At 53.9% G+C, this 23,052-nt stretch overlaps 4 protein-coding genes across 4 annotated transcripts; 2 read left to right on the top strand and 2 right to left on the bottom strand.

The window, feature by feature from the left end:
• The first annotated feature begins 1,707 nt into the window (after window positions 1–1,707).
• On the top strand, window positions 1,708–4,416 carry THITE_2110369 (glycoside hydrolase family 92 protein). Its single transcript, XM_003650614.1, has 5 exons — window positions 1,708–1,724; window positions 1,787–2,756; window positions 2,820–2,932; window positions 2,991–3,143; window positions 3,224–4,416. Exons 2-5 carry the CDS (start codon window positions 1,789–1,791, stop codon window positions 4,282–4,284), a joined length of 2,295 nt encoding a protein of 764 aa, XP_003650662.1. The 5' UTR covers window positions 1,708–1,724; window positions 1,787–1,788; the 3' UTR covers window positions 4,285–4,416.
• Window positions 4,416–8,353, bottom strand: THITE_2110366 (uncharacterized protein). The gene is made up of 4 exons (XM_003650613.1): window positions 7,749–8,353; window positions 7,478–7,689; window positions 6,942–7,383; window positions 4,416–6,888 (listed from the first exon to the last, which is right to left on the bottom strand). Exons 1-4 carry the CDS (start codon window positions 8,240–8,242, stop codon window positions 4,548–4,550), a joined length of 3,489 nt encoding a protein of 1,162 aa, XP_003650661.1. The 5' UTR covers window positions 8,243–8,353; the 3' UTR covers window positions 4,416–4,547.
• Window positions 8,354–16,370: 8,017 nt separating this feature from the next.
• On the top strand, window positions 16,371–19,718 carry THITE_2110364 (uncharacterized protein). The gene is made up of 3 exons (XM_003650612.1): window positions 16,371–16,653; window positions 16,986–19,176; window positions 19,234–19,718. The coding sequence occupies exons 2-3, from the start codon at window positions 17,006–17,008 to the stop codon at window positions 19,394–19,396; spliced, it is 2,334 nt and encodes a 777-aa protein (XP_003650660.1). The 5' UTR covers window positions 16,371–16,653; window positions 16,986–17,005; the 3' UTR covers window positions 19,397–19,718.
• Window positions 19,719–20,557: 839 nt separating this feature from the next.
• On the bottom strand, window positions 20,558–22,940 carry THITE_2110359 (uncharacterized protein). The gene is made up of 3 exons (XM_003650611.1): window positions 22,133–22,940; window positions 21,623–22,070; window positions 20,558–21,527 (listed from the first exon to the last, which is right to left on the bottom strand). Exons 1-3 carry the CDS (start codon window positions 22,677–22,679, stop codon window positions 20,702–20,704), a joined length of 1,821 nt encoding a protein of 606 aa, XP_003650659.1. The 5' UTR covers window positions 22,680–22,940; the 3' UTR covers window positions 20,558–20,701.
• Between the last annotated feature and the right edge of the window lie 112 nt (window positions 22,941–23,052).

Below are 23,052 nucleotides of genomic sequence, written 5' to 3'. Positions count from 1 at the left end.
GCACTATGCGTCAGAGGACTGTAGTCCATCGCTTTGGTCTCCGTCTAGGGCCGCACATTCATACGCCTGCCCGGCCACCACAATCTACACCGATGGACGCTCCCCTGAGCTCAGTAACCCCCCCCCCCCCCCCCGGCCTTAACCTCTCCCTCCGACCTCGCCACTTCCCTCACCAGCCGTGTTGGATGCAGCACCAAGAACCCCACCCCGACCGCCAACATCGGCACCGCGTCGAACACTTACACAACCACCTCGTGTGCCTCCACCACCCCGTCCGCCCCGCCGAGATACTCCGCCGCCCGCACCACGCTCCGCACCGCCAGCATCGCCCCGGCCACCTCTAGCACGGCCAGGTACCCCGGCCAGTTGACGCCCGGGTCGGCCAGCATGGCGCGCGAGAGCCGCGCCGACTACTACCAGGCCCTTGCGCAGCAGCACCTGAGCGCGGGCCGGTCGGGCTTCGCGGCGCAGCTCTCGCGGCCACACACGGGGCGGCGTCGCAAAGGGGGGGGGGGGGGGACGGCGAGGTGGGTGGTCTACGACGGCCCGGCCGCGAACCACCAGTTCGTGTTCGGCTGGCTGTCCCTCGTCGAACCCAGCTTCGCGGCGTGCGGGCGGGCGGGCGGGCGGCGCGAGCCGTGCCGTGCGCCCTGCTGGTGCCGGCGCACTACGCTACGCTGTGCGGCTGAACGGGGAAACGGTTCCACGCGCGTGGTTACCTGGACGGCTGGCGGGAGCACATCATTGCGAGGGCGAGCGGGTGCTTGCGAGTGCAGCGAATGGATGCGCTGGCCGAGAGAGCAGGTTGCGAGAAGGGAGATTGGGCGTCGGCGTGACACCGAGACTGTTCTTTTTTTTATTTTCCGGCTTTACCATTGTGACATGGCGAATTCGACATTACACTAGCACCTGACCACGGATAAATCGGCCGGACAGCTCGCATCGGCAGAGAGGGTTCCGTAGGCTTGGCAGCTCAGCTCCGTTCCAGACCGCGGCTGGTGCCGAGCTTAATCTATACTATAGTCTTGGCGTGGAGGAGCCTCCCTCCGTTCCTGAAGTGGCCTTTTCGAAACGCCGCCGCCATGGCTGCATTCCAGGATCACGGCTGAGTGTTTTGGTCTTCCTTTTTCTTTTTCGGGCCCGCCCGAGTTCCGTTTCGCGGGCTTCTTACATCTGATCGACCGGTGCCTATCCTACCCTGAGTTTCACGTTGGGTATTAAGTTACCGGATTCCCGCGCCTTGGTTGTCTGGTAGGTGCTGGCACGGAAGAGGGCAGCCGCCGCCGCAAAGAGTCGTCCGGCCCTTACTCCCTTGGCCAATCATGCCGTGGCTGGGACAGTTGAGAGCGAGCGTGTTTCCTTACGAACTGTGGTAGACGGCCGTAGGCTCGCCCTGCCGCAGGGCTGCCGCCGTCATGGCTACGCTCCTCCTCCGGAGTCTCCCGCGGAGGAGCCGCCTGCTGGTGTGCGCCTTGCTCACCATCTACCTCGTCCTGCTGCTCCCCCGGTCTGGATCGCGGTCCGGCGCTTCTTTGCTGTCATTTCTGGGGTTCGGACGGCCCAGGTTCGATGTGCTAGACTTCGTTGACCCCCTGATCGGGACGGCGAACGGAGGTGAGTGTGTCTTGATCCGTGACGCCGCTCTTGTCGTTCCGCAGCATGCGGTCTCACACCCGCCTTGTCTCGAACAGGCCATGTCTTTCCAGGCGCAACATTGCCATATGGTGAGTCTCCGCGTCCACATTGGTTCAGTATTTTTTTACAATAACACCTACCCCCCTCACAGGCATGGCGAAACCCGTGGCAGACACCCAGTCGCACGAGAACGCCGCCGGCTTCGTGACCGACGAGAACCCCATTGCGGGCTTCTCGCATCTGCACGACTCCGGCACCGGCGGCCAGCCGTCCATGGGCAACTTCCCGCTCTTTGTGCACCCGGGCTGCCCGGACGACGACTTCGCCAAGTGCGCCTACTCGGTCATGCACCGCCCGACCAACCGGGTGCCGGACTCGGTCTTCGCCGCCCCGGGCTACTTCCGCATCAACCTGACCAACACGGTCCAGGCCGAGATGACCGCCACCGCCCACGCCGCCCTGTACCGCTTCGGCTTCTCGGGTAACGCCACCGTCGACGTCTACACCACCGACCTGGACCCGCCCCTCCACGGCGTGCCCTACTCCCCGCTCGTCCTCGTCGACCTGGTCGACCTCATGAACAGCCGCAGCGCCGGCAGCATGCGCGTCGACCCGGCCACGGGCCGCGTCGTCGGCCACGGGCGGTACTTGCCGTCCTTTGGCGCCGGCACCTACCGCGCCTTTTTCTGCGCCGACTTCCGCGGCGCCGCCATCCGCCGCACGGGTACCTTCGTCTCGAACAACGCCACCGAGGAGCCCAAGTCGCTCGACGGCGTGGGCCCCGGCTTTCATGTGCCCACCGGGTCGGCCGGCGTCTGGCTCCAGTTTGCGCCGCCCGCGAACAACTCGCTGCTGGCGCGCGTCGGCGTCTCGTTTGTGTCGGTGGACCGGGCGTGCGAGAACGCGGAGCGGGAGATTGGCGACTGGCACTTTGAGAGGGTCGAGAGCGATGCGCGGAAGGCCTGGAGGCGGAAGTTGGCCGCCGTCGAGGTGGATGCCACGGGCGTCAGCGAGGAACTGCAGACGACGTTCTGGTCCGGCCTGTACCGGACCATGCTTTCGCCGCAGAACTACACCGGCGAGAACCCGCTGTGGAATTCGAGCGAGCCGTACTATGATTCGTAGGTTATCCGCCGCGGGCGATCGCGGGAGTCTGCCTGTTGGTGCTGGCTGACTCGACCCAGGTTCTACTGTATCTGGGACTCGTTCCGCGCGCAGCACCCGCTGCTGACCATCATCGACCCTGCCGCGCAGACCGAGATGGTGCGGGCGCTGATTGACATTTATAGGCATGAAGGTTTGTGTGTGACTTCGGATCAGGAGAGCTTTGATGTGATAATGCTGACAGCGGCCAGGAAAACTGCCCGACTGCCGCATGAGTTTCTGCAAGGGGTTCACCCAGGGCGGGTCCAACGCTGACGTGGTGATTGCTGATGCCTTCATCAAGAACCTGACCGAAGGCGTCGACTGGGATGCCGCCTACGAAGCCGTCGTCTCTGACGCTGAAGGTTGGTTGAACACTTGGCCCTATTCGAGCCCGCTCACCCCCTGAAACACCTGGCTGATCCTCGCAAATCGCAAATCACAGTCGAACCCAAAAACTGGGGCGTCGAAGGCCGCGGCAACCTCGTCAGCTGGCACAACGTCGGCTACATCCCGTGGGACGACACGGACAAGAACGGCACGGGGCCGGCCAGCCGCAGCATCAGCCGCGGCGTCGAGTACGCCTACGACGACTACTGCATCTCACTCCTGGCCGCCGGCCTCAACCGCACCGCCGACGCCATCAAGTACCACCGCCGCGGCGCCAACTGGCGCAACTACTGGAATCCCGACCAGCGCGACACCTACAAGGACCGCACCGGCGCCGTCAGGCAGACCGCCTTCCAAGGCTTCCTCCAGCCGCGCTTGCTCAACGGCACCTTCCACTACCAGGCGCCGCGCGCCTGCTCCCCCGTCCAGGACATGCACTCGTGCTACTTCGACACGGGCCTCGACACGTACGAGGGCAGCCCGTGGCTGTACAGCTTCTACGCGCCGCACGACATGGCCACGCTGGTGAGGCTGATGGGCGGGCCGGCCGCCTTCGCCGAGCGCCTGCGCTTCTTCCACACCAGCGGCATCGCCTACATGGGCAACGAGCAGGCCTTCCTGCCCGTCTTCCAGTTCCACTACGCCGCGCGCCCGGCGCTGAGCAGCTTCTTCACGCACGCCTACATCCCGCGCCTGTTCAACGCCAGCGCCGGCGGCATCCCCGGCAACGACGACTGCGCCATGGGCGCCTTCAGCGCCTTCGCCATGATGGGCTTCTTCCCCGTCGCCGGCCAGGACGTCTACCTGCTGACCGCCCCCTTCTTCCCCGAGGTGAGGCTGCGCGCGAGGGCCGACGGCCGGTGGGCCGTCATCCGGGTCGTCAGCGGGTTTGATCCCGAGCAGGGGAGGAGGATATATATCCAGCGGGCGAGGCTGAATGGGAAAATCTACACCAGAAATTGGATTACGCATGAGTTCTTTGCAAAAGGCGGGCTGTTGGAGTTGTGGGTGGGCGAGGAAGAGGGTGAGTGGGGGACGGCAGAGGGCGATTTACCGCCCAGCTATTATCCTGATGGGTGGGATAAGCATGGGCCCGAAGGGGAGGATGAGGTTTAAGGAGATGGGCGTATTTTTGAGGACTTGTATCATGGTATCTGTTATATTGTTATATTGTACATACATCAACGTAACGAGAGATGATTGCTGCAGCAGATGCGAATGGGTGTTTAATTCGGTCTCATCAATCATGCAGTGCTAACATTTGCTATGTATGACTGCACATCCATTTACATGCCAGATAGAGTAAATACCTTGCGTCTTCTCCTACTCCCAACTCCCTACTCCCTGCAAACGCCCCAGATTCCCCACCATCTCACCCCTCAACTGAGATCAAACCCGGCGCCGCTGGTGACAGCGTAGAGCAGTTTCCGCTTCAGCACGGCCGCGCTGGTGTACTGCGGCAGCTTCAGCAGGTTGACGCAGGTGCTGGCGCTGGGCAGCCTGTCCTGGTCGAGGCCGCCGTCGCGGATGCTGAAGGGGGGGCTGAGCTGGGCGAAGCCGAGCAGCGGGGCGCGCGGGGTGCTGGTGACGTACTTGAGGACGTCGCGGCGCTCGCGGTCCTCGAGGCCGTGCATGACCTCCCAGAAGAGGCGGACGGTGGGGTGCTCTTGGCCGTCGTCGCCGATCGAGTAGGCGCCGCTGTAGACGGTGTGGCGGCGCATGTCCTCGACGTCGATCTCGGAGCTGTCGCCGCCGACCAGCCGCTGCAGCTCGCTCTGATTGAACATGCTCAGCCACGCCGGGTCGATGATCGTGCCCAGCCCGCGGAGGAACGCCCGCGTCTGCGCGTACGGCTGGACGACCAGCCGGTGGTGCGCCACGCGAATGATGTAGTGCAGCCGGTTTTCGTTGGTCACCGCCACATTCTCGCCGTCGGGGACGAGGTTGCGAGTGACCGTGCGGACCGGCTCGCTGGGGCGCGAGATCTGGTCCGTGATGGTGAAGTCGAGCGAGAGATCGCGGACGTCGCCCGGGTAGTTCTTCAGCCGCAGCATGCCCTGGTAGAGTTCTTCGTCGAGCTCGCGGAGGTCGTTGATGTTGGCGCGGTACGTGTCGGGCGCGCCGGCCGGGGACGCCCACTTAAGGAGGAAGAATCCTGCAAAGACGATATCGATCAGGATGCCCTCGTACATGCACTTGCCGATGATCCTGCCGAGGAACTCATATTCGCGGAGGCGATAGACAATGGCTTCGGTCCACTCTTCCGACCCCTCGGCGACGTGAGCTTCCCGGAGATAGTGCTTAAGCTGGTCCATGTCGCTGGGATTTGGGTAGTACGCATTCTTGCTGTTGGCCACAAAGAGTCTCCGCTCCGGCGCGAACGCTTCTGTCGTCACGCTCGTGAGGAATTCCTTGGTCACGCCACCCCCGTCGATTCCAGCTTCCGTCATGCCAAACTCATCCACAAAGGTGATCTGTATCGGCTCCTTCAGCCCTTCCTTCAGGTCCCAGAAGGACTCGAGCGCATCCCGGAAGACCCGGCCTCTCTGAATCTGTGCCTGGTGTTTGCCGAGAATGTTTGCGGCTGACGGAGAGGGCTCAAACGGCCCGCCGTGCTGATTGAGCACCCACAACCTCCACCTGTCCGGGTCGATATTGCCTCCTCGTCTCCAGTGCTTGTCGAGATGTACAAACTGTCGAAATATCTGGACGCGCACATCGAAAGGGATGACAAATGGCATGTTCCGCAGGATCTCTAGCCTGGGCCCGGAAAGCGCCCTGAGATTATCTCGCGCAGCTCGTTTCTGTAACACGCTGTTCCGTGCCAACTGCGCTTGGCGAGACAGCCTCGAACCGGCCGATGGCAGACCGGTCGGCAATTCTTCTGCATCCTGTCCGTCGTCCTCATCGTCGTCTTCGGGTTCGCCTTGTTCTCGCTGCCGCTGCTCTTCCAGGACTACTGCGGTCAGAAACTCGTCCATGTTGAGCTTTGCGGTCATTAGCCAGTGGTTCTGCGGCAGGAACGGGCGTCGAGAGTCTCGTTCGTAGAGCATCCTCGTTGCGGTCGTAACCATGCTTCTGAGGGCGTCCAACCCGACGCCAGCGGTCAGCGCAAGCGACGGCGCACCCCCGACTCGACTGTTGCCTGCGGCGCTTTTAAACCGAGCTGATGATTCGGTCGCGGCGTTCAGCGTAGTGGGAGGATCTGGCGCCGCCGTAAGCAGATCGGCGGCATTGTAGTAAAGCGTGAAGCCCAGATGCTTTAGGAAGAGCGTGAAACGCTTCAGCTCCTGCAGATTCAGGCCGCTCGACCGCAATCGCGATCCGGAGTCCTCGATACTCATCGGGACCTTCAGAACGCTGAAAAAATCATCATCATCAGTTAGTCGGAGGATGAACACATAAAGCTCGAGGAAAAGCAGTATCGTCCTCCATTCTCGGTGCCAGGGGGAATTAGCGTCTGATGAGGGCCTTTGCCGCAGAATTGACAGGGCGGCATCGGCATCAGAAGCAATCCGAGAGAATATTGACGTCCTGCTGAGCGCGTTCCAGAAGAACTTGATAGCGGGAAGTGGGCCCTGAGCGGTAGGAATATCTGCGAGGTACAGCCGCATCCGGATTTCGTCGCCATGAGCCGGGAAGCAGTAAATTAAGATGAGAATGTAGCCAGCGAGGAGACCCACATCCTCAAGCTCCGAGGAAGAAGTTGCACCGCGCTCCCTGAAGCGGGTCAGCGTGATGGGGCTAAAGCATCTCAGAAGGAGGTTACTCACGATGTGAACTTTTCAAGGACCCCGGTGATCTCGTCTTTGTCTGTCAACGAGGCGAGATGGCTGGAAACATATGGTGGCAGCATTGGCTGCACGCCTTCTTCAATTTCAGAGGCCGCGGAAGAGGGCTTTAAGTCGGATGCGGGAAAAGCTTCCCGGATCTGGTTTGACAACACAGACAGGAGCGAGTAAAGAACTCGGAGAGAATGAGAATGCAATGCCAGCTGTCTTCTCGTCTTCTGTAGCACGATGAAGTGCGCCAGAAGCCACATGAGATCCGCCTGCGACCCAGATGTCTCAATTCTCCTGGCGTCTAGAGAAACCGACAGACGGTCGACATCCACGTTGGCGCCAAAAGAGCCAACGTCGGACTCAAACAGAGAGATATCAGGCTGGGTCAAGAAGGAGGTGGCGAATTCTCCATAGGCTGTCTGGATGAATGAATCTACTCCGAATTAGCAGGGAATGTCCACTCCACACATGAACACCGCAGAGAGAGGAGAGGAGCTGTGTTGCGGGGAGGCAACGCAAGCACATACCGGGAGCATTCTCAGCAGTTAGTGGCGCACACACTGCGCTCCGGACGGAGCTAGCCAACTCGGACGTTGGACCAAGGATGCGGCAGTATCGCCCAAGCACGCTGTAGTACTCGCCCAGCACGGGCTGAACTGCTTGAGGTCTCGCTGTTGTGATCTCAACGATGGCCGCTAAGAGGATCTTCACTTGCGGAGGGGCGATGTTGGGATCGAGTCTGTGATCGATGAGTCAGCGGACCGACGTCTGAGTAACGGGACAAACGGGCTTGCTCACTGGCATAGGCCCGAAACCACTATCCGAGCCAGCTTGCTCAGGCGAGGCGGCTCAATGGCCCCCTGGGCGAACGCGGAGAACCTGCTCTGGAGAAGATCACGGGCCAGCCAACATAGGCGCTGCTGGTCCTCTGCATTGGAGCTCTGATATACTCCTAGGACCAAGGGTGCCGCCTCTGCCGCCCTCTGCCCAGGGTCTACCAGCCCTGTCGCAGCGTACAGCTGATCGATGGTCTGGCGCCGCGAGCTTCTCAGAACACGCCTTACCCGATGACCCCTCCATACCCTTTGGATGCACTGCGCAGCCTTCAGCCGGCTGCGCTCCTGTTGCCTCTGCAGCCTCTCAGCCTGGGCATGCGCAACCGTTTTCGAGGCACCGGCGGCTTCGACAGCAGGTGTCCATGATGACGAGCCGGTGAATGGATTTTTCGGTTTCTGGCCGCTAAGGTTGACGTTTCGCACCTTGCGCGAGCTTCCGGTGAAGGTCTGAAACATTGTTCAGAAGATCGGGTGTCGCGGGTCGCAATGAAATTGATAAACTGCAGTGAGCCGGGCAGGAGATGCTGCCGGGAAAAGCGGCCTTAATAAAGGCACCAAGGTCGTCTGCGGACACTGGTAGAGAGCGAGAAGGCAATGGAAAGGCAAAAGGAAAGAGAAAACAGAAAGAGCGCAACAAATTCCCTTGAATCTTGCCTAGACGCTTGTGAGTTGTTGCTCGATGCGATCACACCAACTTGAAGTTCTCGCTGCAGAAAGAAGCTCTCATCGAGTCGCAGTGTCTGCCACTTTGGGCCGTGGGCGAGGCAGCAGCGCAGGTGCCTCACAAGTGCGCGTGGCCAACCAGCATGAACTTCACAGGAGGTGCGATGGGTCCACCGGTAGAACAAAAGAAGCACCTCTAAGGCTAGATCCAAGCGGCCGGGTGCAGTGCAATGGGGAGCCTAAGGTTACTGCAGGCATGAAGTGTTCTTGCCATAACGTTAACAGCTAACGTGCTGCCAGCTGCCCGGCTTTGCGCCATCTCACTTGAGATGGAAGCTTCCCTCCTCGCACTCTTGCCGTCATCGCGGGACCCACTGATAATGATAAGAAACCCCGTGTGGGACGCACTTCCCACAAGGCATCTAAGGCATCATTACCAGGGCAGGGGCATCCGTTACAGCCCCACAGCCCAGAGTGGCGCAGACGCAGTACTATACTTATGCAAGATAGACACGAAGGTGGAGATTCTACCACCATCATCAATCTATCATTCAGATCACACGCATTTGCGTAGCATTGTACTACAATTTGATGCCTACTATACGATCGAACTGACGACAGCCTTGGCAACGAGCTTCTTTGCGTTCGTCACTTCGTATTACGGAACCTTGTTAGCCACTAGCCGGTTACTTATAACTGTACACCAGTTGGCGACACATTATACCAGTTAGCCTACGATATAGCTAAGCTAGACCCCAACGGCATCTTATACAAGCGAGCCTTTGCCTACCTCTATACCGACCAAGATCGTAGATAAATAGCTTAGAGCTCGGCAGCTACTCTAATTCTACGACTCTGGATACGCCTACGTAGCTACTATAGACTGTAGAGACCTCGATTATATATATTTTCGCTTATAGAAGATATATATTATACTATTATAGATTTGCTGCTCTAGCCGCTAGCTTAGGAGACTAGTAAGTAGTTATTTAACGCCTTCTATAGCTAGTGGAAGAACTAGCGCCCGTTGACGCCAACGACGACGATATTGTTATTGGCCACTATATTACGGTCAACGTTATAGCCTATAGTACCTTTTGCACCTTCGTTATAATCTACGACGCCTTCTATAGCTTTAACATTATAGCCTATAGCACCTTCTATAACTTCGACGTTATCTATACTTGCTGTACTATCACTATTGACGCCTACTATATCTAACGATATCCTATAGTATCAACTATAGGCACTACCTACTTTGTAGCAAAGGCGGCTATCTACCTCTTCTACCGCCTACGACTGCTTATCTATTGGCAATACCCCTAAAGGAAGTACTTAGAAGCTTTACAACTACTATAGTATATCTACCGACACTAATACCTATAGCAAGGAACCTAAGCACTATCTATAGGTTATAGCCGACAACTGTAGTAGCAACAACGTCGAGCCTAATGGCCCTTTTACGGCTATAGTTGTAGCAGAGCTAATAGCTACTATATTTCGCTAGTACTGCTAGTACTAAAATATAGATATAAGCAACCTCCTAGCGGCGGCTATAGAGCAATAGCTACAACTAGCTTTAGCCAACAGCACCCTTAAGCTAGTTGACGTAGGCTACTTCGACCTATCCACTATAGATCCTTTAGACGCTAGCCTTATCATCGATAGAAAAGTTAATAAATATATAGATATATTTCTATTCTATAACCGCCTTATCGACTTAGCTATAACCTATAGCGACAATGCTATATACTATATTTAGACGTAGTGCCTATAAGGTCCTATACTAGTATAGTACTCCTATATCCTAACGGACAAGGACTATAAGCTCCTTTATATAGCAACTATTATAGCTATCTGCAATAAGCTTAAAAGCTATTTTAAAATCGACTACTTGGTTACCCTCGATATACTTAAACAGTTATAGTTCACCTTAGCCAACGTTATTAACGGCAAGGACATTATAGCCTTCACCTAGACTATAATGCGCTACACTAAAGTATATAATATAAGTCGCTATAGCCAATTAATTGTAGTATTCAAGGCCTTCGACGGCGATATCTAAAGCGAACTAGATAAGTCTATAGCATCGACCGAAGTTGACGCCTTCCTCTATTAAATTTAGGAGCGTGAAAGTGTCCTTCAACGACGTGCCCAACGCTATAGAAGGCTATTTCTATACTAACCGTATTAGCCTCTACGTCAACTATATTAGCTATAGTATCGACCCCTCTTCTAAGGAAGAGGCGGCTACTAGTAGCAAGGATATCGCTAATCGGATAATAGCCTATAAGTATAGCTATACCGCCCGCTATATCAACTATATTAGTAAACTCCGCTACTATAGTAGTATAACTAGGATCCTAGACCGCTAAACCAATGGCCAAACAGTTAGCTACTATAGTAGCTACTAGTTCTAGAGAATCGTTGCTTTCCAATACCGCTATAGCGTTAGCAAGGGCAGTAGAATAGGTAGTAATACCCTAGCAAACCTACGCCCGCCTTTTATAGCGATATATATTAACAACCTAGCGTTGAAGATACCTTCGAAGAGGAAGATTAGTTTAGCCTAGCGGACTCCTTCTATAGCAACGCCCTATTTCCTAATAGCGAATATCCTATTACTCCCAATTAGCTTAACGTATTAGAGGACTTACTAGTCGATTCTACTAACAACGAGGTCGTTGTATAGTTCGCTATAATGTCTATTAGCTTAGTATACTACTATTGCAATAAGACCTTCTCCTCTAACAATAAGCTAATAGCCTATATCTATATCGACTATCTTAAGTAGCCTTGGCCTAGTAAGAAGGTTATATTCGCCAATATAATAGACGCTTAGCTAGCAATAGATAACCCGATATACCTTTCTAATATTATCGTTGATATAAAAAATACGTTGCGCCCCTATTTATAGTAGGCGGAGTGGATAGCGCAATATAGCCTATAGCTATGTAGTCGCCTATGCTTATTATTTGGTCAAAGGTTAATGCTACACTAAATCGAGGCGCTAGCTTCGGCTTCTGGTTATAGACCTACCTAAAGATTAATATTGTGCTAGATGCTACTTGACTAGAGGACCTTCAATAGATCTATATATATATAGGTTATATAGCTATACTCGTCGACTAGCAATGGTTAGCTACCTATTACCCTAATGCTATCACTAGGTATTACGCTAGCCTACTTATAGTCTATAGCATCGGTTTATATATATATTTTAGCCTCGACTATACTATCATTGATCTTAATTTCCGAGGCACCCTGCCCTCTGGTATACTCGCTATCGCTAGCTTTATATACGAAGTAACTATCGTTGACGACCTTTATATCAATATATTATTAGGTATAGATTGTATAACCCCTGAAGGCTTCGACATCTTACTGTCCTAAAGCACTATTATTATCAATTCGTATAGCGGCATTTGGATACTAGTTACTACTAAACGGTATAGAAGACTATACTATTCGTGAGTCGTTACTACGAAGTATCTTATTATTCTACTATATACTACTACAACTATTTTAGTCAACTACAATATCTATATCGACGACGGCTAGGCCCTCCTTTTCGAACTAAGTATCGTAAACTATATTTCGGTCTTCGTAGTAGTAGCCAACTACTATATATCTTCTATTATTATATAGAACAATACTAGCAACCTTGTTATAGTCTCTAAGGGCTATCGGATTGGCACCTTGACTTCCATTACCCCTAGATACCAGGCTTATATAGTAAAGGACCCTATAGCCGTCGAACTAGCTATTAAGAAGCTACTGTAACCTATAGACAAACTACGACTCTCGATAGCTAGCTTCGATACCGTTAAACACCCCTATAGCGTTACTATCTACAACCTTCTATCCAACGAGCTTGCACCTATCTAGTCATTTATAATAGAATACTAGGATGTGTTTAAAGACAAAGGCTTCGTCAACCTTGATTAAGACCAATGGATATACGTTAAACTACGCCTTAGTTAGGAGGCTTATATCCTTAAGAAATACTATATTTATCTTATCAACGCCGAGGACAGAGCTATCGTTAAAGATACCGTTACTAAGCTCGAGACCGCTAGTAAGGCCACTAAGACCTGTTTCTAGGTCCCCTTTTCCTTCCCTATCTTCGTTATCTAGTATACTATACCCGATGGTATATAGAAAGGCCAAATGGTAGTCGACATCCGTCTACTTAACAAGATAGTCCTCCTTGACGCTTACCCCGTTAAATCCTAAGACGACATTATAGTATAGCTAGCCAATGCGAAATACATTACTATCCTAGACGCTATAGCGTTCTATTACCAATGGTTAGTTGATCTATATAACCACTAGGTATTTACAATAAACACTACCGAGGGCCAATATACGTTCAACTACGTTGTTATAGGTTACTGTAATAGTAACGTATATATATAGTGGCAAATGGACCTCCTTTTTAAGGACATCGACGCTATAGACGCCTATTACAACGACGTAGTCATTGGAAGCTGCGAATTCAGCACTGCCAACGGCCATCTTTCCTACCTTTGTACCGTCTTCGAGGCGTTATATAAGCGTAATATCTCTATCGGTCCTAACAAATTATTTATTGTATTTCCTAGTGCTATAGTGCTTAGCTGAATGGTCAACAGTATAGGTATGTCCACTATAGCCGAAAGGCTAGTAGCGATAACGGCTTTAGAATTCCCGTATACCCTTAAGGACCTCAAGTACTTCATCGGCGCTATCGGTTTTATATAGTACAATATACTACTATATTCTATTCTTATCGCTCTATTATAGCGATAGAAGATAGCTCTCCTAAAAACCTATAACCGTAAAGGCAAGTGAAAATCGTAGTTGTACACTATACAGTTGTTGTTGCTAATAGCCAAAGAACTCGCCTCTTTCGAAGTAGTTAAGGCAGTGCTCTCCTATAATATATCTATTACCTTCTTCTACGACAACGATCCCCTGTATATAGATATCGATGTCTTATAATACAGTATCGGTACTGAGATCTACTATATTGAGCTAATAGCGCTACGAAAAATCCTCAATAAGGACGGTCTTATCGCTATATATCCCTTGTACATTGCTATCTAGCCTATCGTATACCTTTCCTATACGTTGTCTTTTATAGAGTAAAAGTACTAGCCTACTAAGATAGAAGTCCTTAGTCTAGTATAGACGTTTACGAAATATAAAAGGTGGATAACCGCTATACGTTCTATACCTATCTACGTTTTTATCGACTATAAGGCTATCCTTAGCCTCAATAACGTAACTAAGGACATTACTATATCCTCCGCCCTAATAAACAAGCGCCTTATCTACGCTATAGAGTACCTTAGTTAATACGACCTCTATATTCTCTATAAACCTAGTAAATACTATATAGTGCCCAACATATTGTTATAGATGCTATTAACTAATAACACTATAGATCCGAACGCTATAGGCGGCCTTAATAACCTTCTAGACGACTATATAGAACATTGGGCGATATACGCTAGTGAACCGTTGTGCCTCCCACCTATCTAGGCATTCCCTAAACCAGCTACCAATGAGGATATTAGTCTTAGCATTCCTATAGTCAGTACGACCTTTGGTATAGTTATATTGAATATCTACCTAGACTTCGTCAAGTGGCTACAATAGGGTTATCTCGAAGACCCTATCTAGAAGAAGACCTTTGCGGTAGTCAACTAGAACAACGTACTTACACTTGAAAATAGGGCGAATCTTCTATTCCAACTACACTATAGCCTTCTCTAGAAGATAAGCGGCTAGGTTCCCCGCCTCTATATCCTATACTCCTATATAACCAACGTTTTAAACGCTATTCACAACGGTAACCACTGTAGATACTAAGTATTGCGAATACGCCTTAGCAACTTCTTTATTTATCAACCTATATAGATAGTACGTAAGTATATCGACGTCTACCTTAAGTACAAGGCTAACGATATTCGTTACTACTAGCTATATAGCTCTCTATAACTGTTTATTAGTAATAAGTGCCTATATTATATAATCACTATCGACTTTATCGTCAGCTTCCTAAGGTCGATAGAAAGCTATAACGTTGCTATAGTCATCGTTGATAAGCTTAGTAAGGAAATCTAAATTGTGTTTAGCAAGACTATATAGACCTCTAAGGACTAGGGCAAATATCTACTCTACTAGCTTATAACAGTGAACTAAGGCCTCCTAAAGATTATACTCTTCGACAAAGACCTAAAGTTTATAATAGCGCTCTAGCAGACTATTTAGCGGTTACTAGGTACTAAGTTGCTATATACTATAGTATACTACCTAGCCACCAACGGCTAGACTAAGCGGATAATCTAGACTATTGAATCGGCTCTCTAGTACTATATCTAGGCACTCGATAATTTCTATAAATAGCTAGACGTTATCCTATTTCTATAGTTCGAACACAATACTATCTATATAGCTATAACCGGTATATCGCCTAACGAAGTCACTAAAGGCTTCAACCTAGTTACCGTTGCCAACGTTATCGTTAACTACGATACTAAGCCGAGAGTACCGTTTCTACAAATGCGCCTAGACGCCTACAATGCTATCGCTATTATAGCTATAACCACTAAGTACTACTACAACTATCGCTATAATACTCGCTTCTTTAACGTTAGTAACAAGGTTTAGTTACACCTCTATAAAGGTTACTCTATACCTATAACCAGTGTCATTAGTAGCAAATTCAGCTAACAATATATAAGACCTTTGACTATTCTAGAATATATTAGACGATCCGCCTATCGACTATAGATACTATTATTATAGAAGATCTACAATGTAGTTAGCATTAACTATCTAGAACCCTATACGTTCGACCTATATAGTAGATAGCTCCTAGTTATTTATCCCGTCACCTTGGCCAAGTTGTATATCAACGCTATTACAATACAACAAAAACGCAATAGCAAGCTACAATACTTGGTTATATACTAAGGCTTAGGCAAAGAGTACAACTAGTAGGTCACTGAGGACTATTTAGCAACGACAGTACTATAGATGCTATAGGCATAGCGACAACACCATCAATAGTATTATTATATCGACGAGGGCGTCGATCTTTTTGTATAGCGGCAGATTGTAGGACGTACTTCCTACAAGGCATCTAAGGCATCATTACTAGGGCAGGGGCATCCGTTATAGCCCCATAGCCCAGAGTGGCGTAGACGCAGTACTGTACTTATGTAAGATAGACACAAAGGTGGAGATTCCACCACCATCATCAATCTATCATTCAGATCACACGCATTTGCGTAGCATTGTGCCACACCCCGCCACCATCAACCGTACGTTAGTTACTGTTACATAGTGGGAAGGCATGGATCACACATGCACTCCGTAAATTTGCATTAAACCATAGTTAATGACTGCCAAGATTCATCAAAACATCAATAGCAGATTATCGGTGCATTACCTACCTAACAATGGAAATTTCCTTTTCCTAACCTGCAACAGCCATGTGCATGTGTGACCTTGGAATGCTCACAATTTGCCGCCTGAGAATGCCTCTATTGGTCCCCTTACGCCATAACTAAACTAACGGAGGACCTTGAAGAATCAAGTTGTGCGCTGGGAGAATTTCGTCGACATGGTAAATGGAAAGAAGCGATGCAAGTGACATTGGCTGCTGGAATCCCTCTTTGAGTGCCATGGCTGACGCTCAACAATCTCAACGAGACCTTCTCAGCCTTCTTCTGCCAAGGATCTTAAGCAGAAAACTCGTATCCAGTAACTACCTAAGGTAGGTACCTGAAGTGCCTTCCCTTATGTATGCCTTCCCTCATGCACCTTACTGGTCGAAACTGTTGCAACGGGTCATTCAGGAGAGGGACAGAGGGAGAGAGAGGCGAATATGCGACACTCGGATAAGTGAATATGCTGGTGTTTGTGCGTGCAAGCGCGTTGCGGAAAAAAAAATCTGTCCTTGCAGGTGCCATCTTGCCCTCTTCCTTCCTCTTTCCATCGCACGATCAACAACCCTCCGTCTTCCCCCGGATTTTTTTCCAACCCTTCCAGAAAAGAGTCAGATCAGCTCGACAAACCGTCACTGGTTCTGTTCTCATCTGCTCCTTTCTGACCTTTCAACAAAAAATCTGATTCAAAAAAATTTGAAAACCACAAAAAAAATCCCGATACCTACCTATCAACCAGAAAACCAAAAAAAGAAAACCAAAAAAGTAACGAAATCCCCCTCCCCGTCTGCCCAGTGAAGTATCTCCGTTCGAAAGCCGCATTTCGAACAACCTTCCAATCGAGCTTTCTCGCCCTCCCCCACAGCTCCTTGCAAGAAAGAAACGGAGCCGGCTTTATCGCGACCTCGTTCTTTGTCTGCCGACCGCATTCTCTGCGCTCGCCATTCTCCTGACCTAGCGCCGTCGCGTCACTTCAGTATACGGTCGATCAATTCAGCAGCGGGCGTCATTCGCAATCAGTGGCAGAGGCTAGATTTGCGACCTTCTGGTGTCGCAGTTACAAGAACCGCTCCGCTGACGATCGCTCGAACCCTCAGAGTTCAACCATACCATCGAAATGGCCGCTCCCGTTGCCCCCGGCGCTGTCGACCGGCTTGCCGCTGATCTCGGCAACACCAGCCTCAATGGCGGCGACAATCGCACCCCGGCCATCAATACCAATGTGGCTCCTGGCGAGTACCAGACGGCAGAGACCGACACGGCCGGCCCGACCCCGAGCTCGACTGCTCCTCACCCGCAGTCTTCGGCCTCCCTCTACGTCGGCGAGCTGGACCCGTCTGTGACCGAGGCCATGCTCTTCGAGCTGTTCTCCCAGATCGGCTCTGTCGCCTCGATCCGCGTCTGCCGTGATGCCGTCACCCGCCGCTCGCTTGGCTACGCCTATGTCAACTACAACTCGACCCAGGATGGCGAGAAGGCGCTTGAGGAGCTCAACTACACGCTCATCAAGGGCCGCCCGTGCCGCATCATGTGGTCCCAGCGTGACCCTGCTCTGCGCAAGACCGGCCAGGGCAACGTGTTCATCAAGAACCTCGATGTCGCCATCGACAACAAGGCCCTCCACGACACCTTTGCTGCTTTCGGCAACATCCTGAGCTGCAAGGTTGCCCAGGACGAGAACGGCAACTCCAAGGGGTACGGTTTCGTGCACTACGAGACCGACGAGGCTGCTGCCCAGGCCATCAAGCACGTCAACGGCATGCTCCTGAACGAGAAGAAGGTCTATGTCGGCTACCACATCCCCAAGAAGGATCGTCAGAGCAAGTTCGAGGAGATGAAGGCCAATTTTACGAACGTGTACGTCAAGAACATCAATCACGAGGTCACCGAAGAGGAGTTCCGCGAGCTGTTCGCCAAGTACGGCGAGGTCACCTCGTCGTCCCTTGCCCGCGACAACGAGGGGAAGAGCCGCGGTTTCGGCTTCGTCAACTTCACTACCCACGCCAGTGCTGCCAAGGCCGTCGAGGAGCTCAATGGCAAGGAGTTCCGCGGCCAGGAACTCTACGTCGGCCGTGCTCAGAAGAAACACGAACGCGAGGAGGAGCTCCGGAAGTCCTACGAGGCTGCTCGCCTCGAGAAAGCTAACAAATATCAAGGCGTCAACCTGTACATCAAGAACTTGGCCGACGATGTCGATGACGACAAGCTGCGCCAGATGTTCTCCGAGTTCGGCCCCATCACCTCCGCCAAGGTGATGCGCGATGCTCCCCCCGAGCCCCCTGCTGGCTCCGAGGGCGATAAGGAGGGCAAGGATAAAGAGAACAAGAAGGAGAGCGAGAAGGAGGGCGAGGGCGAGGCTGCCGAGAAGAAGACCGAGAAGAAGGTCGAGCGCAAACTGGGCAAGAGCAAGGGCTTTGGCTTTGTGTGCTTCAGCAATCCGGATGACGCCACGAAGGCCGTCGCCGAAATGAACCAGCGCATGGTCGATGGCAAGCCGCTCTACGTCGCTCTTGCTCAGCGCAAGGACGTGCGCAAGAGCCAACTTGAGGCCAGCATTCAGGCTCGCAACCAGCTCCGCATGCAGCAGGCCGCTGCCCAGGCCGGCCTGCCCCAGCAATACATGCAGGCGCCCGTCTACTACGCTCCTGGCCAGCAGCCCGGTTTCCTGCCTCCTGGAGGCCGCGGCATGCCGTTCCCGCAGGGCGGTATCGGTATGCCTGCTGTGCAGGGCGGCCGCCCCGGACAGTTCCCTCCCTATGCCCAGCAGGGCGGTCGTGGCGGCATGCCTCAGCAGCTCCCCATTTATCCTCTCGGCCAGTTCCCCCCCGGCACCTATCCTCAGCCGAACAACCCGCAATTCCTTGCGGCCATTCAGCAGGTCCAGCAGCAAGCCGCCGCCCTTGGCACCGGACGTGGCGGTCCTGGCGGTCGTGGTATGCAGGGTATGCCCATTCCGCAGGGCATGCCTGGCGGTCCTGGCCTTGCCGGCTACCCCCCGAATGGTAGGCCCCAGAACGGCAACATGGCTGGTCGTGGCGGTCCTAACCGCGGCGGCAGCTTCGCTGCTGGCCGTGGCGGTGTCCCCCCTGCCGGCCCTGTTGGCGCGACCGGCGAGCTCAGCGCCACCGCCCTCCTGCAGTCGCAGCTCGCAGCCACCACGAACATTCACGCGCAGAAGCAGATTCTCGGTGAGAATCTCTTCCCCAAGATCCAGGCCATCCAGCCGGAGCTGGCCGGCAAGATCACCGGCATGCTGTTGGAGATGGACAACAACGAGCTTGTACACCTGTAAGTCTAGTCGTTCCTGCCAGCTATCTGCCCGGACGTGCTGCTAACTAGTTTTAGGCTTGAGGACGAGGCTGCGCTGCTCGCCAAGGTCAACGAAGCCATGGCTGTCTACGACGAATACGTCAAGTCGCAGCAGGGTGCGGGTGCTGCCCCCGGCGCAGGGCCGGCCGGGGCTGAGGCCGACAAGTCCAAGGAGGAGAAGGCCGAGGAAAAGGCCTAAGGACCTTCCTTCGGGGTCTTTCGTCTTTCTCAATCCGGTTATTTATGCGTTTTCGGTTCTGGTCGGTCGGGAAAAGTTTTGATACCAGCTTAGCAGCACGATGTATCCGGTCTGCACCACGATGCGGACGGGATACGAGCCCATGGTCAGGTGTATCTGGCTCATATTGCTACGGGAAGACGATGACATGTCGGACGACGGATTATCACGGCATCTTGCTACGGCATTGCTACGGCACTGCTACGTCATGGTCATGTATTTGATAGACTTGCGTATGATGGAGGCGGCCGTCTCCACGGACTGGGCGGGATGTTATCGGCCGACTCGGCGTTACGGTTACGGGTTCTCGGGAATGCGTCCCGTCGGCAGGCTTGAGGACTCAGAGGAACGGGTGTGCTGAGCGACACAAACACCCTGGGCTGCGAGGGATGCCTCCGCCGCAGAGAACGTCTCTTAGTTTTTGGGCCGGCTGGGCGTCATCCCGAGCCAGGAGCACTAGCTAATAGAGAGTAAAAGTTCCACGATTGCTGTGTGTGCTGTGCGGCTGTGAGTGGTCGTGGATCACAGGTGAAAACCCTTGTAGACTCGTAGCGGCCACCTCGAGCTTCTTGAGAGCTATATTAACACACCGAATTTCCTGACCAATGCTACACAAAATCTCGGTGCATGGTAATTATGCCGATAACCCTACTCAAGCCTATGGCCGTCGGCATCACAGCTGTCGTACTACCCGCAAACATCTGGTTCAAGAGAAGCGACTGACCTTCCCTCCCGGCTCGCAAGACGCCGCTTCTTCAAACCCCAGCCTGGGCTTCAGTGTCAACCGTGACCGCGTTGCGCCGGAGTCAGCAGCCTCGAATCCTGTCCCAGAAGCGGCCTGCCAACTGATGGTGAGCAAGCAACGCTCCGCTGCCAAGTGTACCGTAGAACTTCCTTACTCCCATGCTCCAAGCTCCTCCGCCTGCCGTCCGTGTAGGTACTGTACTGATGATGATGATGATTGATGATGATGATTGATGATGATGATGATGATGGCCCTTTCCTGTATGTATCCAACCCACTTCGCCAGCACCCCCTGCGCGCGCCAGCCAACCCACTCTGGGGAACAAACACCGTCAAACGCCCATTTCCGGGGAAGAAGACAAGACCATAGACAGGGGGAAAAGAGAGAGAGAGAAAGGGAGAAAAAAGAGAGAGGGGAAAGAAAAAATGAAAGAAAAAAAAGAAAAGCGAACAAACGCCACCCCAAGAAACCAAGCCCTTGCCGCAAAGAAACCACAAAGCGTTACACACAACGGGATAACCTTATCTGCCTCCTCCCATCCCGCCGGCAATGAACAGTCCCCCGTGACCGCCACCAGCCTCATCCCCGCCCTCGACAGCCGGCCTCGCGTTCGCGCTCGCGCTACCGCTGCCGCTGCCGCTGCCGTACAGGATCTCGAGCAGCTTGCCCTTCTGGCGCATGCGGACGCCCTCGAGGTACATGCCGACGTCCTCGAGGCCGCGGATCTGCTCGGCGAGGGCGAGGGTGCTGCTGTTGACGGAGCGGACGAGCGGGGAGACGAGCTTGCGGCGGAGGGCCTCGAGGTTGGCCTTGAGGGCGAGCAGCTTGTGGTTGTGCTCGACGAGCAGGCCCTTGTGCCGGACCGTCTTCTCGCGCACGTTGAGCAGCAGCCGCCGGTTGCGCTCGTACTTGGCCACCTCGGAGGCGCGCGGCCCCAGGATGCGCGTCCAGAGCGACGAGAGCAGGTCCGCGTGCGCCTCGTCCTGCAGCGACGCCTCGCGGATGACCGTCCGCGCCAGGTTGAGGAACTGGTGGTCGATCGCCTCGAACAGGGCGAACAGCGCCAGCGAGTGCTGCAGCTCCGACGAGACGGCCTCCTCGAGCACGGTCAGGAACTCGTTGAACGTGCGCTGGAGCGTCTGCTTGGTGCGCTGCGGCGTGGACTGGCCGAAGAGCGAGGTGGCCAGGCGGCCGAGGCGGGTCGGCTGGCCGGTGAGCGGGTTCTCGAGGATCCCGACGTTGGAGAGCAGGTTGTGGATGTTGTCGAAGGCGGACGAGAGCGGGAGCGGTGGCAGTTGCTGGACTTGGGAGAGCTCGCGGCGGGCCCAGTCCATGACGATGAGAATGCTGGGAAGGAGGGGGGACACGAGGAGTTAGCCTGAGAGGGACACACTGGTGAGGTGGGAAGGGAAAAAAATGGCCAAAGAGAGGGGTAAAGTTACCCGTCGATATCCCCGTCGACGTTGGCAAAGAACTTGGTAAGTTCGATGGCCAGCGTCTTGAGGCTGTCGCTGAGCTCGTCGAGCTCCTTGACGATGATGGGAGCCGACGTTAGGTTGCTGCTCCGGACGCTCTCGCCGAGATCCCACACTGCCACGCCCGTCGCCTGCAGGTCGCCAACCTGCTGGATCCCGTTCTCGGAGTAGTAGATCAGCGGCTCGAGCGAGCGGGCCACGCCGGCGACCTTGACCAGGTCAGGCACCGGCCGCATGGCAGCGGGCTGCGAAAGCCACCGTAGCGCCGCATACGCCAGGGTCGCGACGATGAAGGACAGGAACATGGAGGTCCAGGAGCGGGTGATGGCGCGAAATCTCCTGCGCACATAGTTGATGGCCATCTCGATGGGCTCGGTTCGATGCTGGACTTCCGCCCGGACGGCAAAGCGGATGACTGGCAGGGTACCAATCAGTATTGGTTAGACAAAAGGCGGGACAAAGCCGTGTTGGACACACAATTGTCTGTTACCTCCTTCTTCAGGCCGCTCAAAGCATGAGCAACCCCATCTTCCTGCTTGATGTTCACCACCTCGTCGGTCAGATGCTGCTGCGCCGGATGGAACTCGGGCTCCGGACTCCTCTCCTTCTCCGGCGACAGACTGCCGGTCGGTAACCTGGTGCGCATGGCCTGGGCGAGTATCTCGTCGCCCTCGTCGGCGCTCTCGTATTCGGGGCTGCTCTCCCTCGAGGGCCCGCCTTGGTCGTCGTCATCATTGTCGTACTCGGCCAGCAGGTCGTCACCGTTCCGCCAGAAGCCGCTGCTGCGGTCGCCGTTGCCGAGGCGCCTCCAGGCGGGCGGACTGTAGCCACCGGCGGAAGCCTCCGAGTCCGAATCGCTCGCCGGCTCGCTCACCGTGTCGTCGCTCCGGAAGGCCGGCTTGGCCTGCGGGTAGCCGAAGGTCGGGCGGTTGCTGGGGTTGCCAATCGAGCGCGCGAACTCTTCCAGCGACGCGTCGAGCTGCTCGAGAGGATTGGTGGTTTCTGTCGTTGTTGCTCCCGCCATGGTAGCTGTTGTTGTGCCGATTGTCGCCTGGCCTCCTTTCTCCTCCTCCTCCCCCTCCTCCTTTGGTAGTGGTTCGTTTGCTACGGCCCCGGCTGCTGCCCTTGTCACTGCCTAGCAGAACTGGTTTGCGGTGTTGTTTCTCCTGCTTTCCGCCGCTCCTGTCGCCGGTGTCGCTTGTGTCGCAGTTGTAGATGCTGGCGTCGAAGGGATAATGTGCCAGCAGAGGCGGCAGTGGCGTGTGCTCAATGTGTCGTCGGCGGGGCTGCTGTTCCTCCTCCTCCGACAGAGTGTCGTCGTCCTCCTCCTCAACAATGGGCGGCGCAGACTTCGGCTGCTGAGTTTGCGACGTGCGGCGCCCAAATAAGAAGAGCTT

This window comes from Thermothielavioides terrestris, chromosome 1 (assembly GCF_000226115.1).
Source record: "Thermothielavioides terrestris NRRL 8126 chromosome 1, complete sequence".
Classification (NCBI taxonomy): Eukaryota; Fungi; Ascomycota; class Sordariomycetes; order Sordariales; family Chaetomiaceae; genus Thermothielavioides; species Thermothielavioides terrestris.
This window is presented reverse-complemented; position numbering and strand designations above follow the sequence as displayed.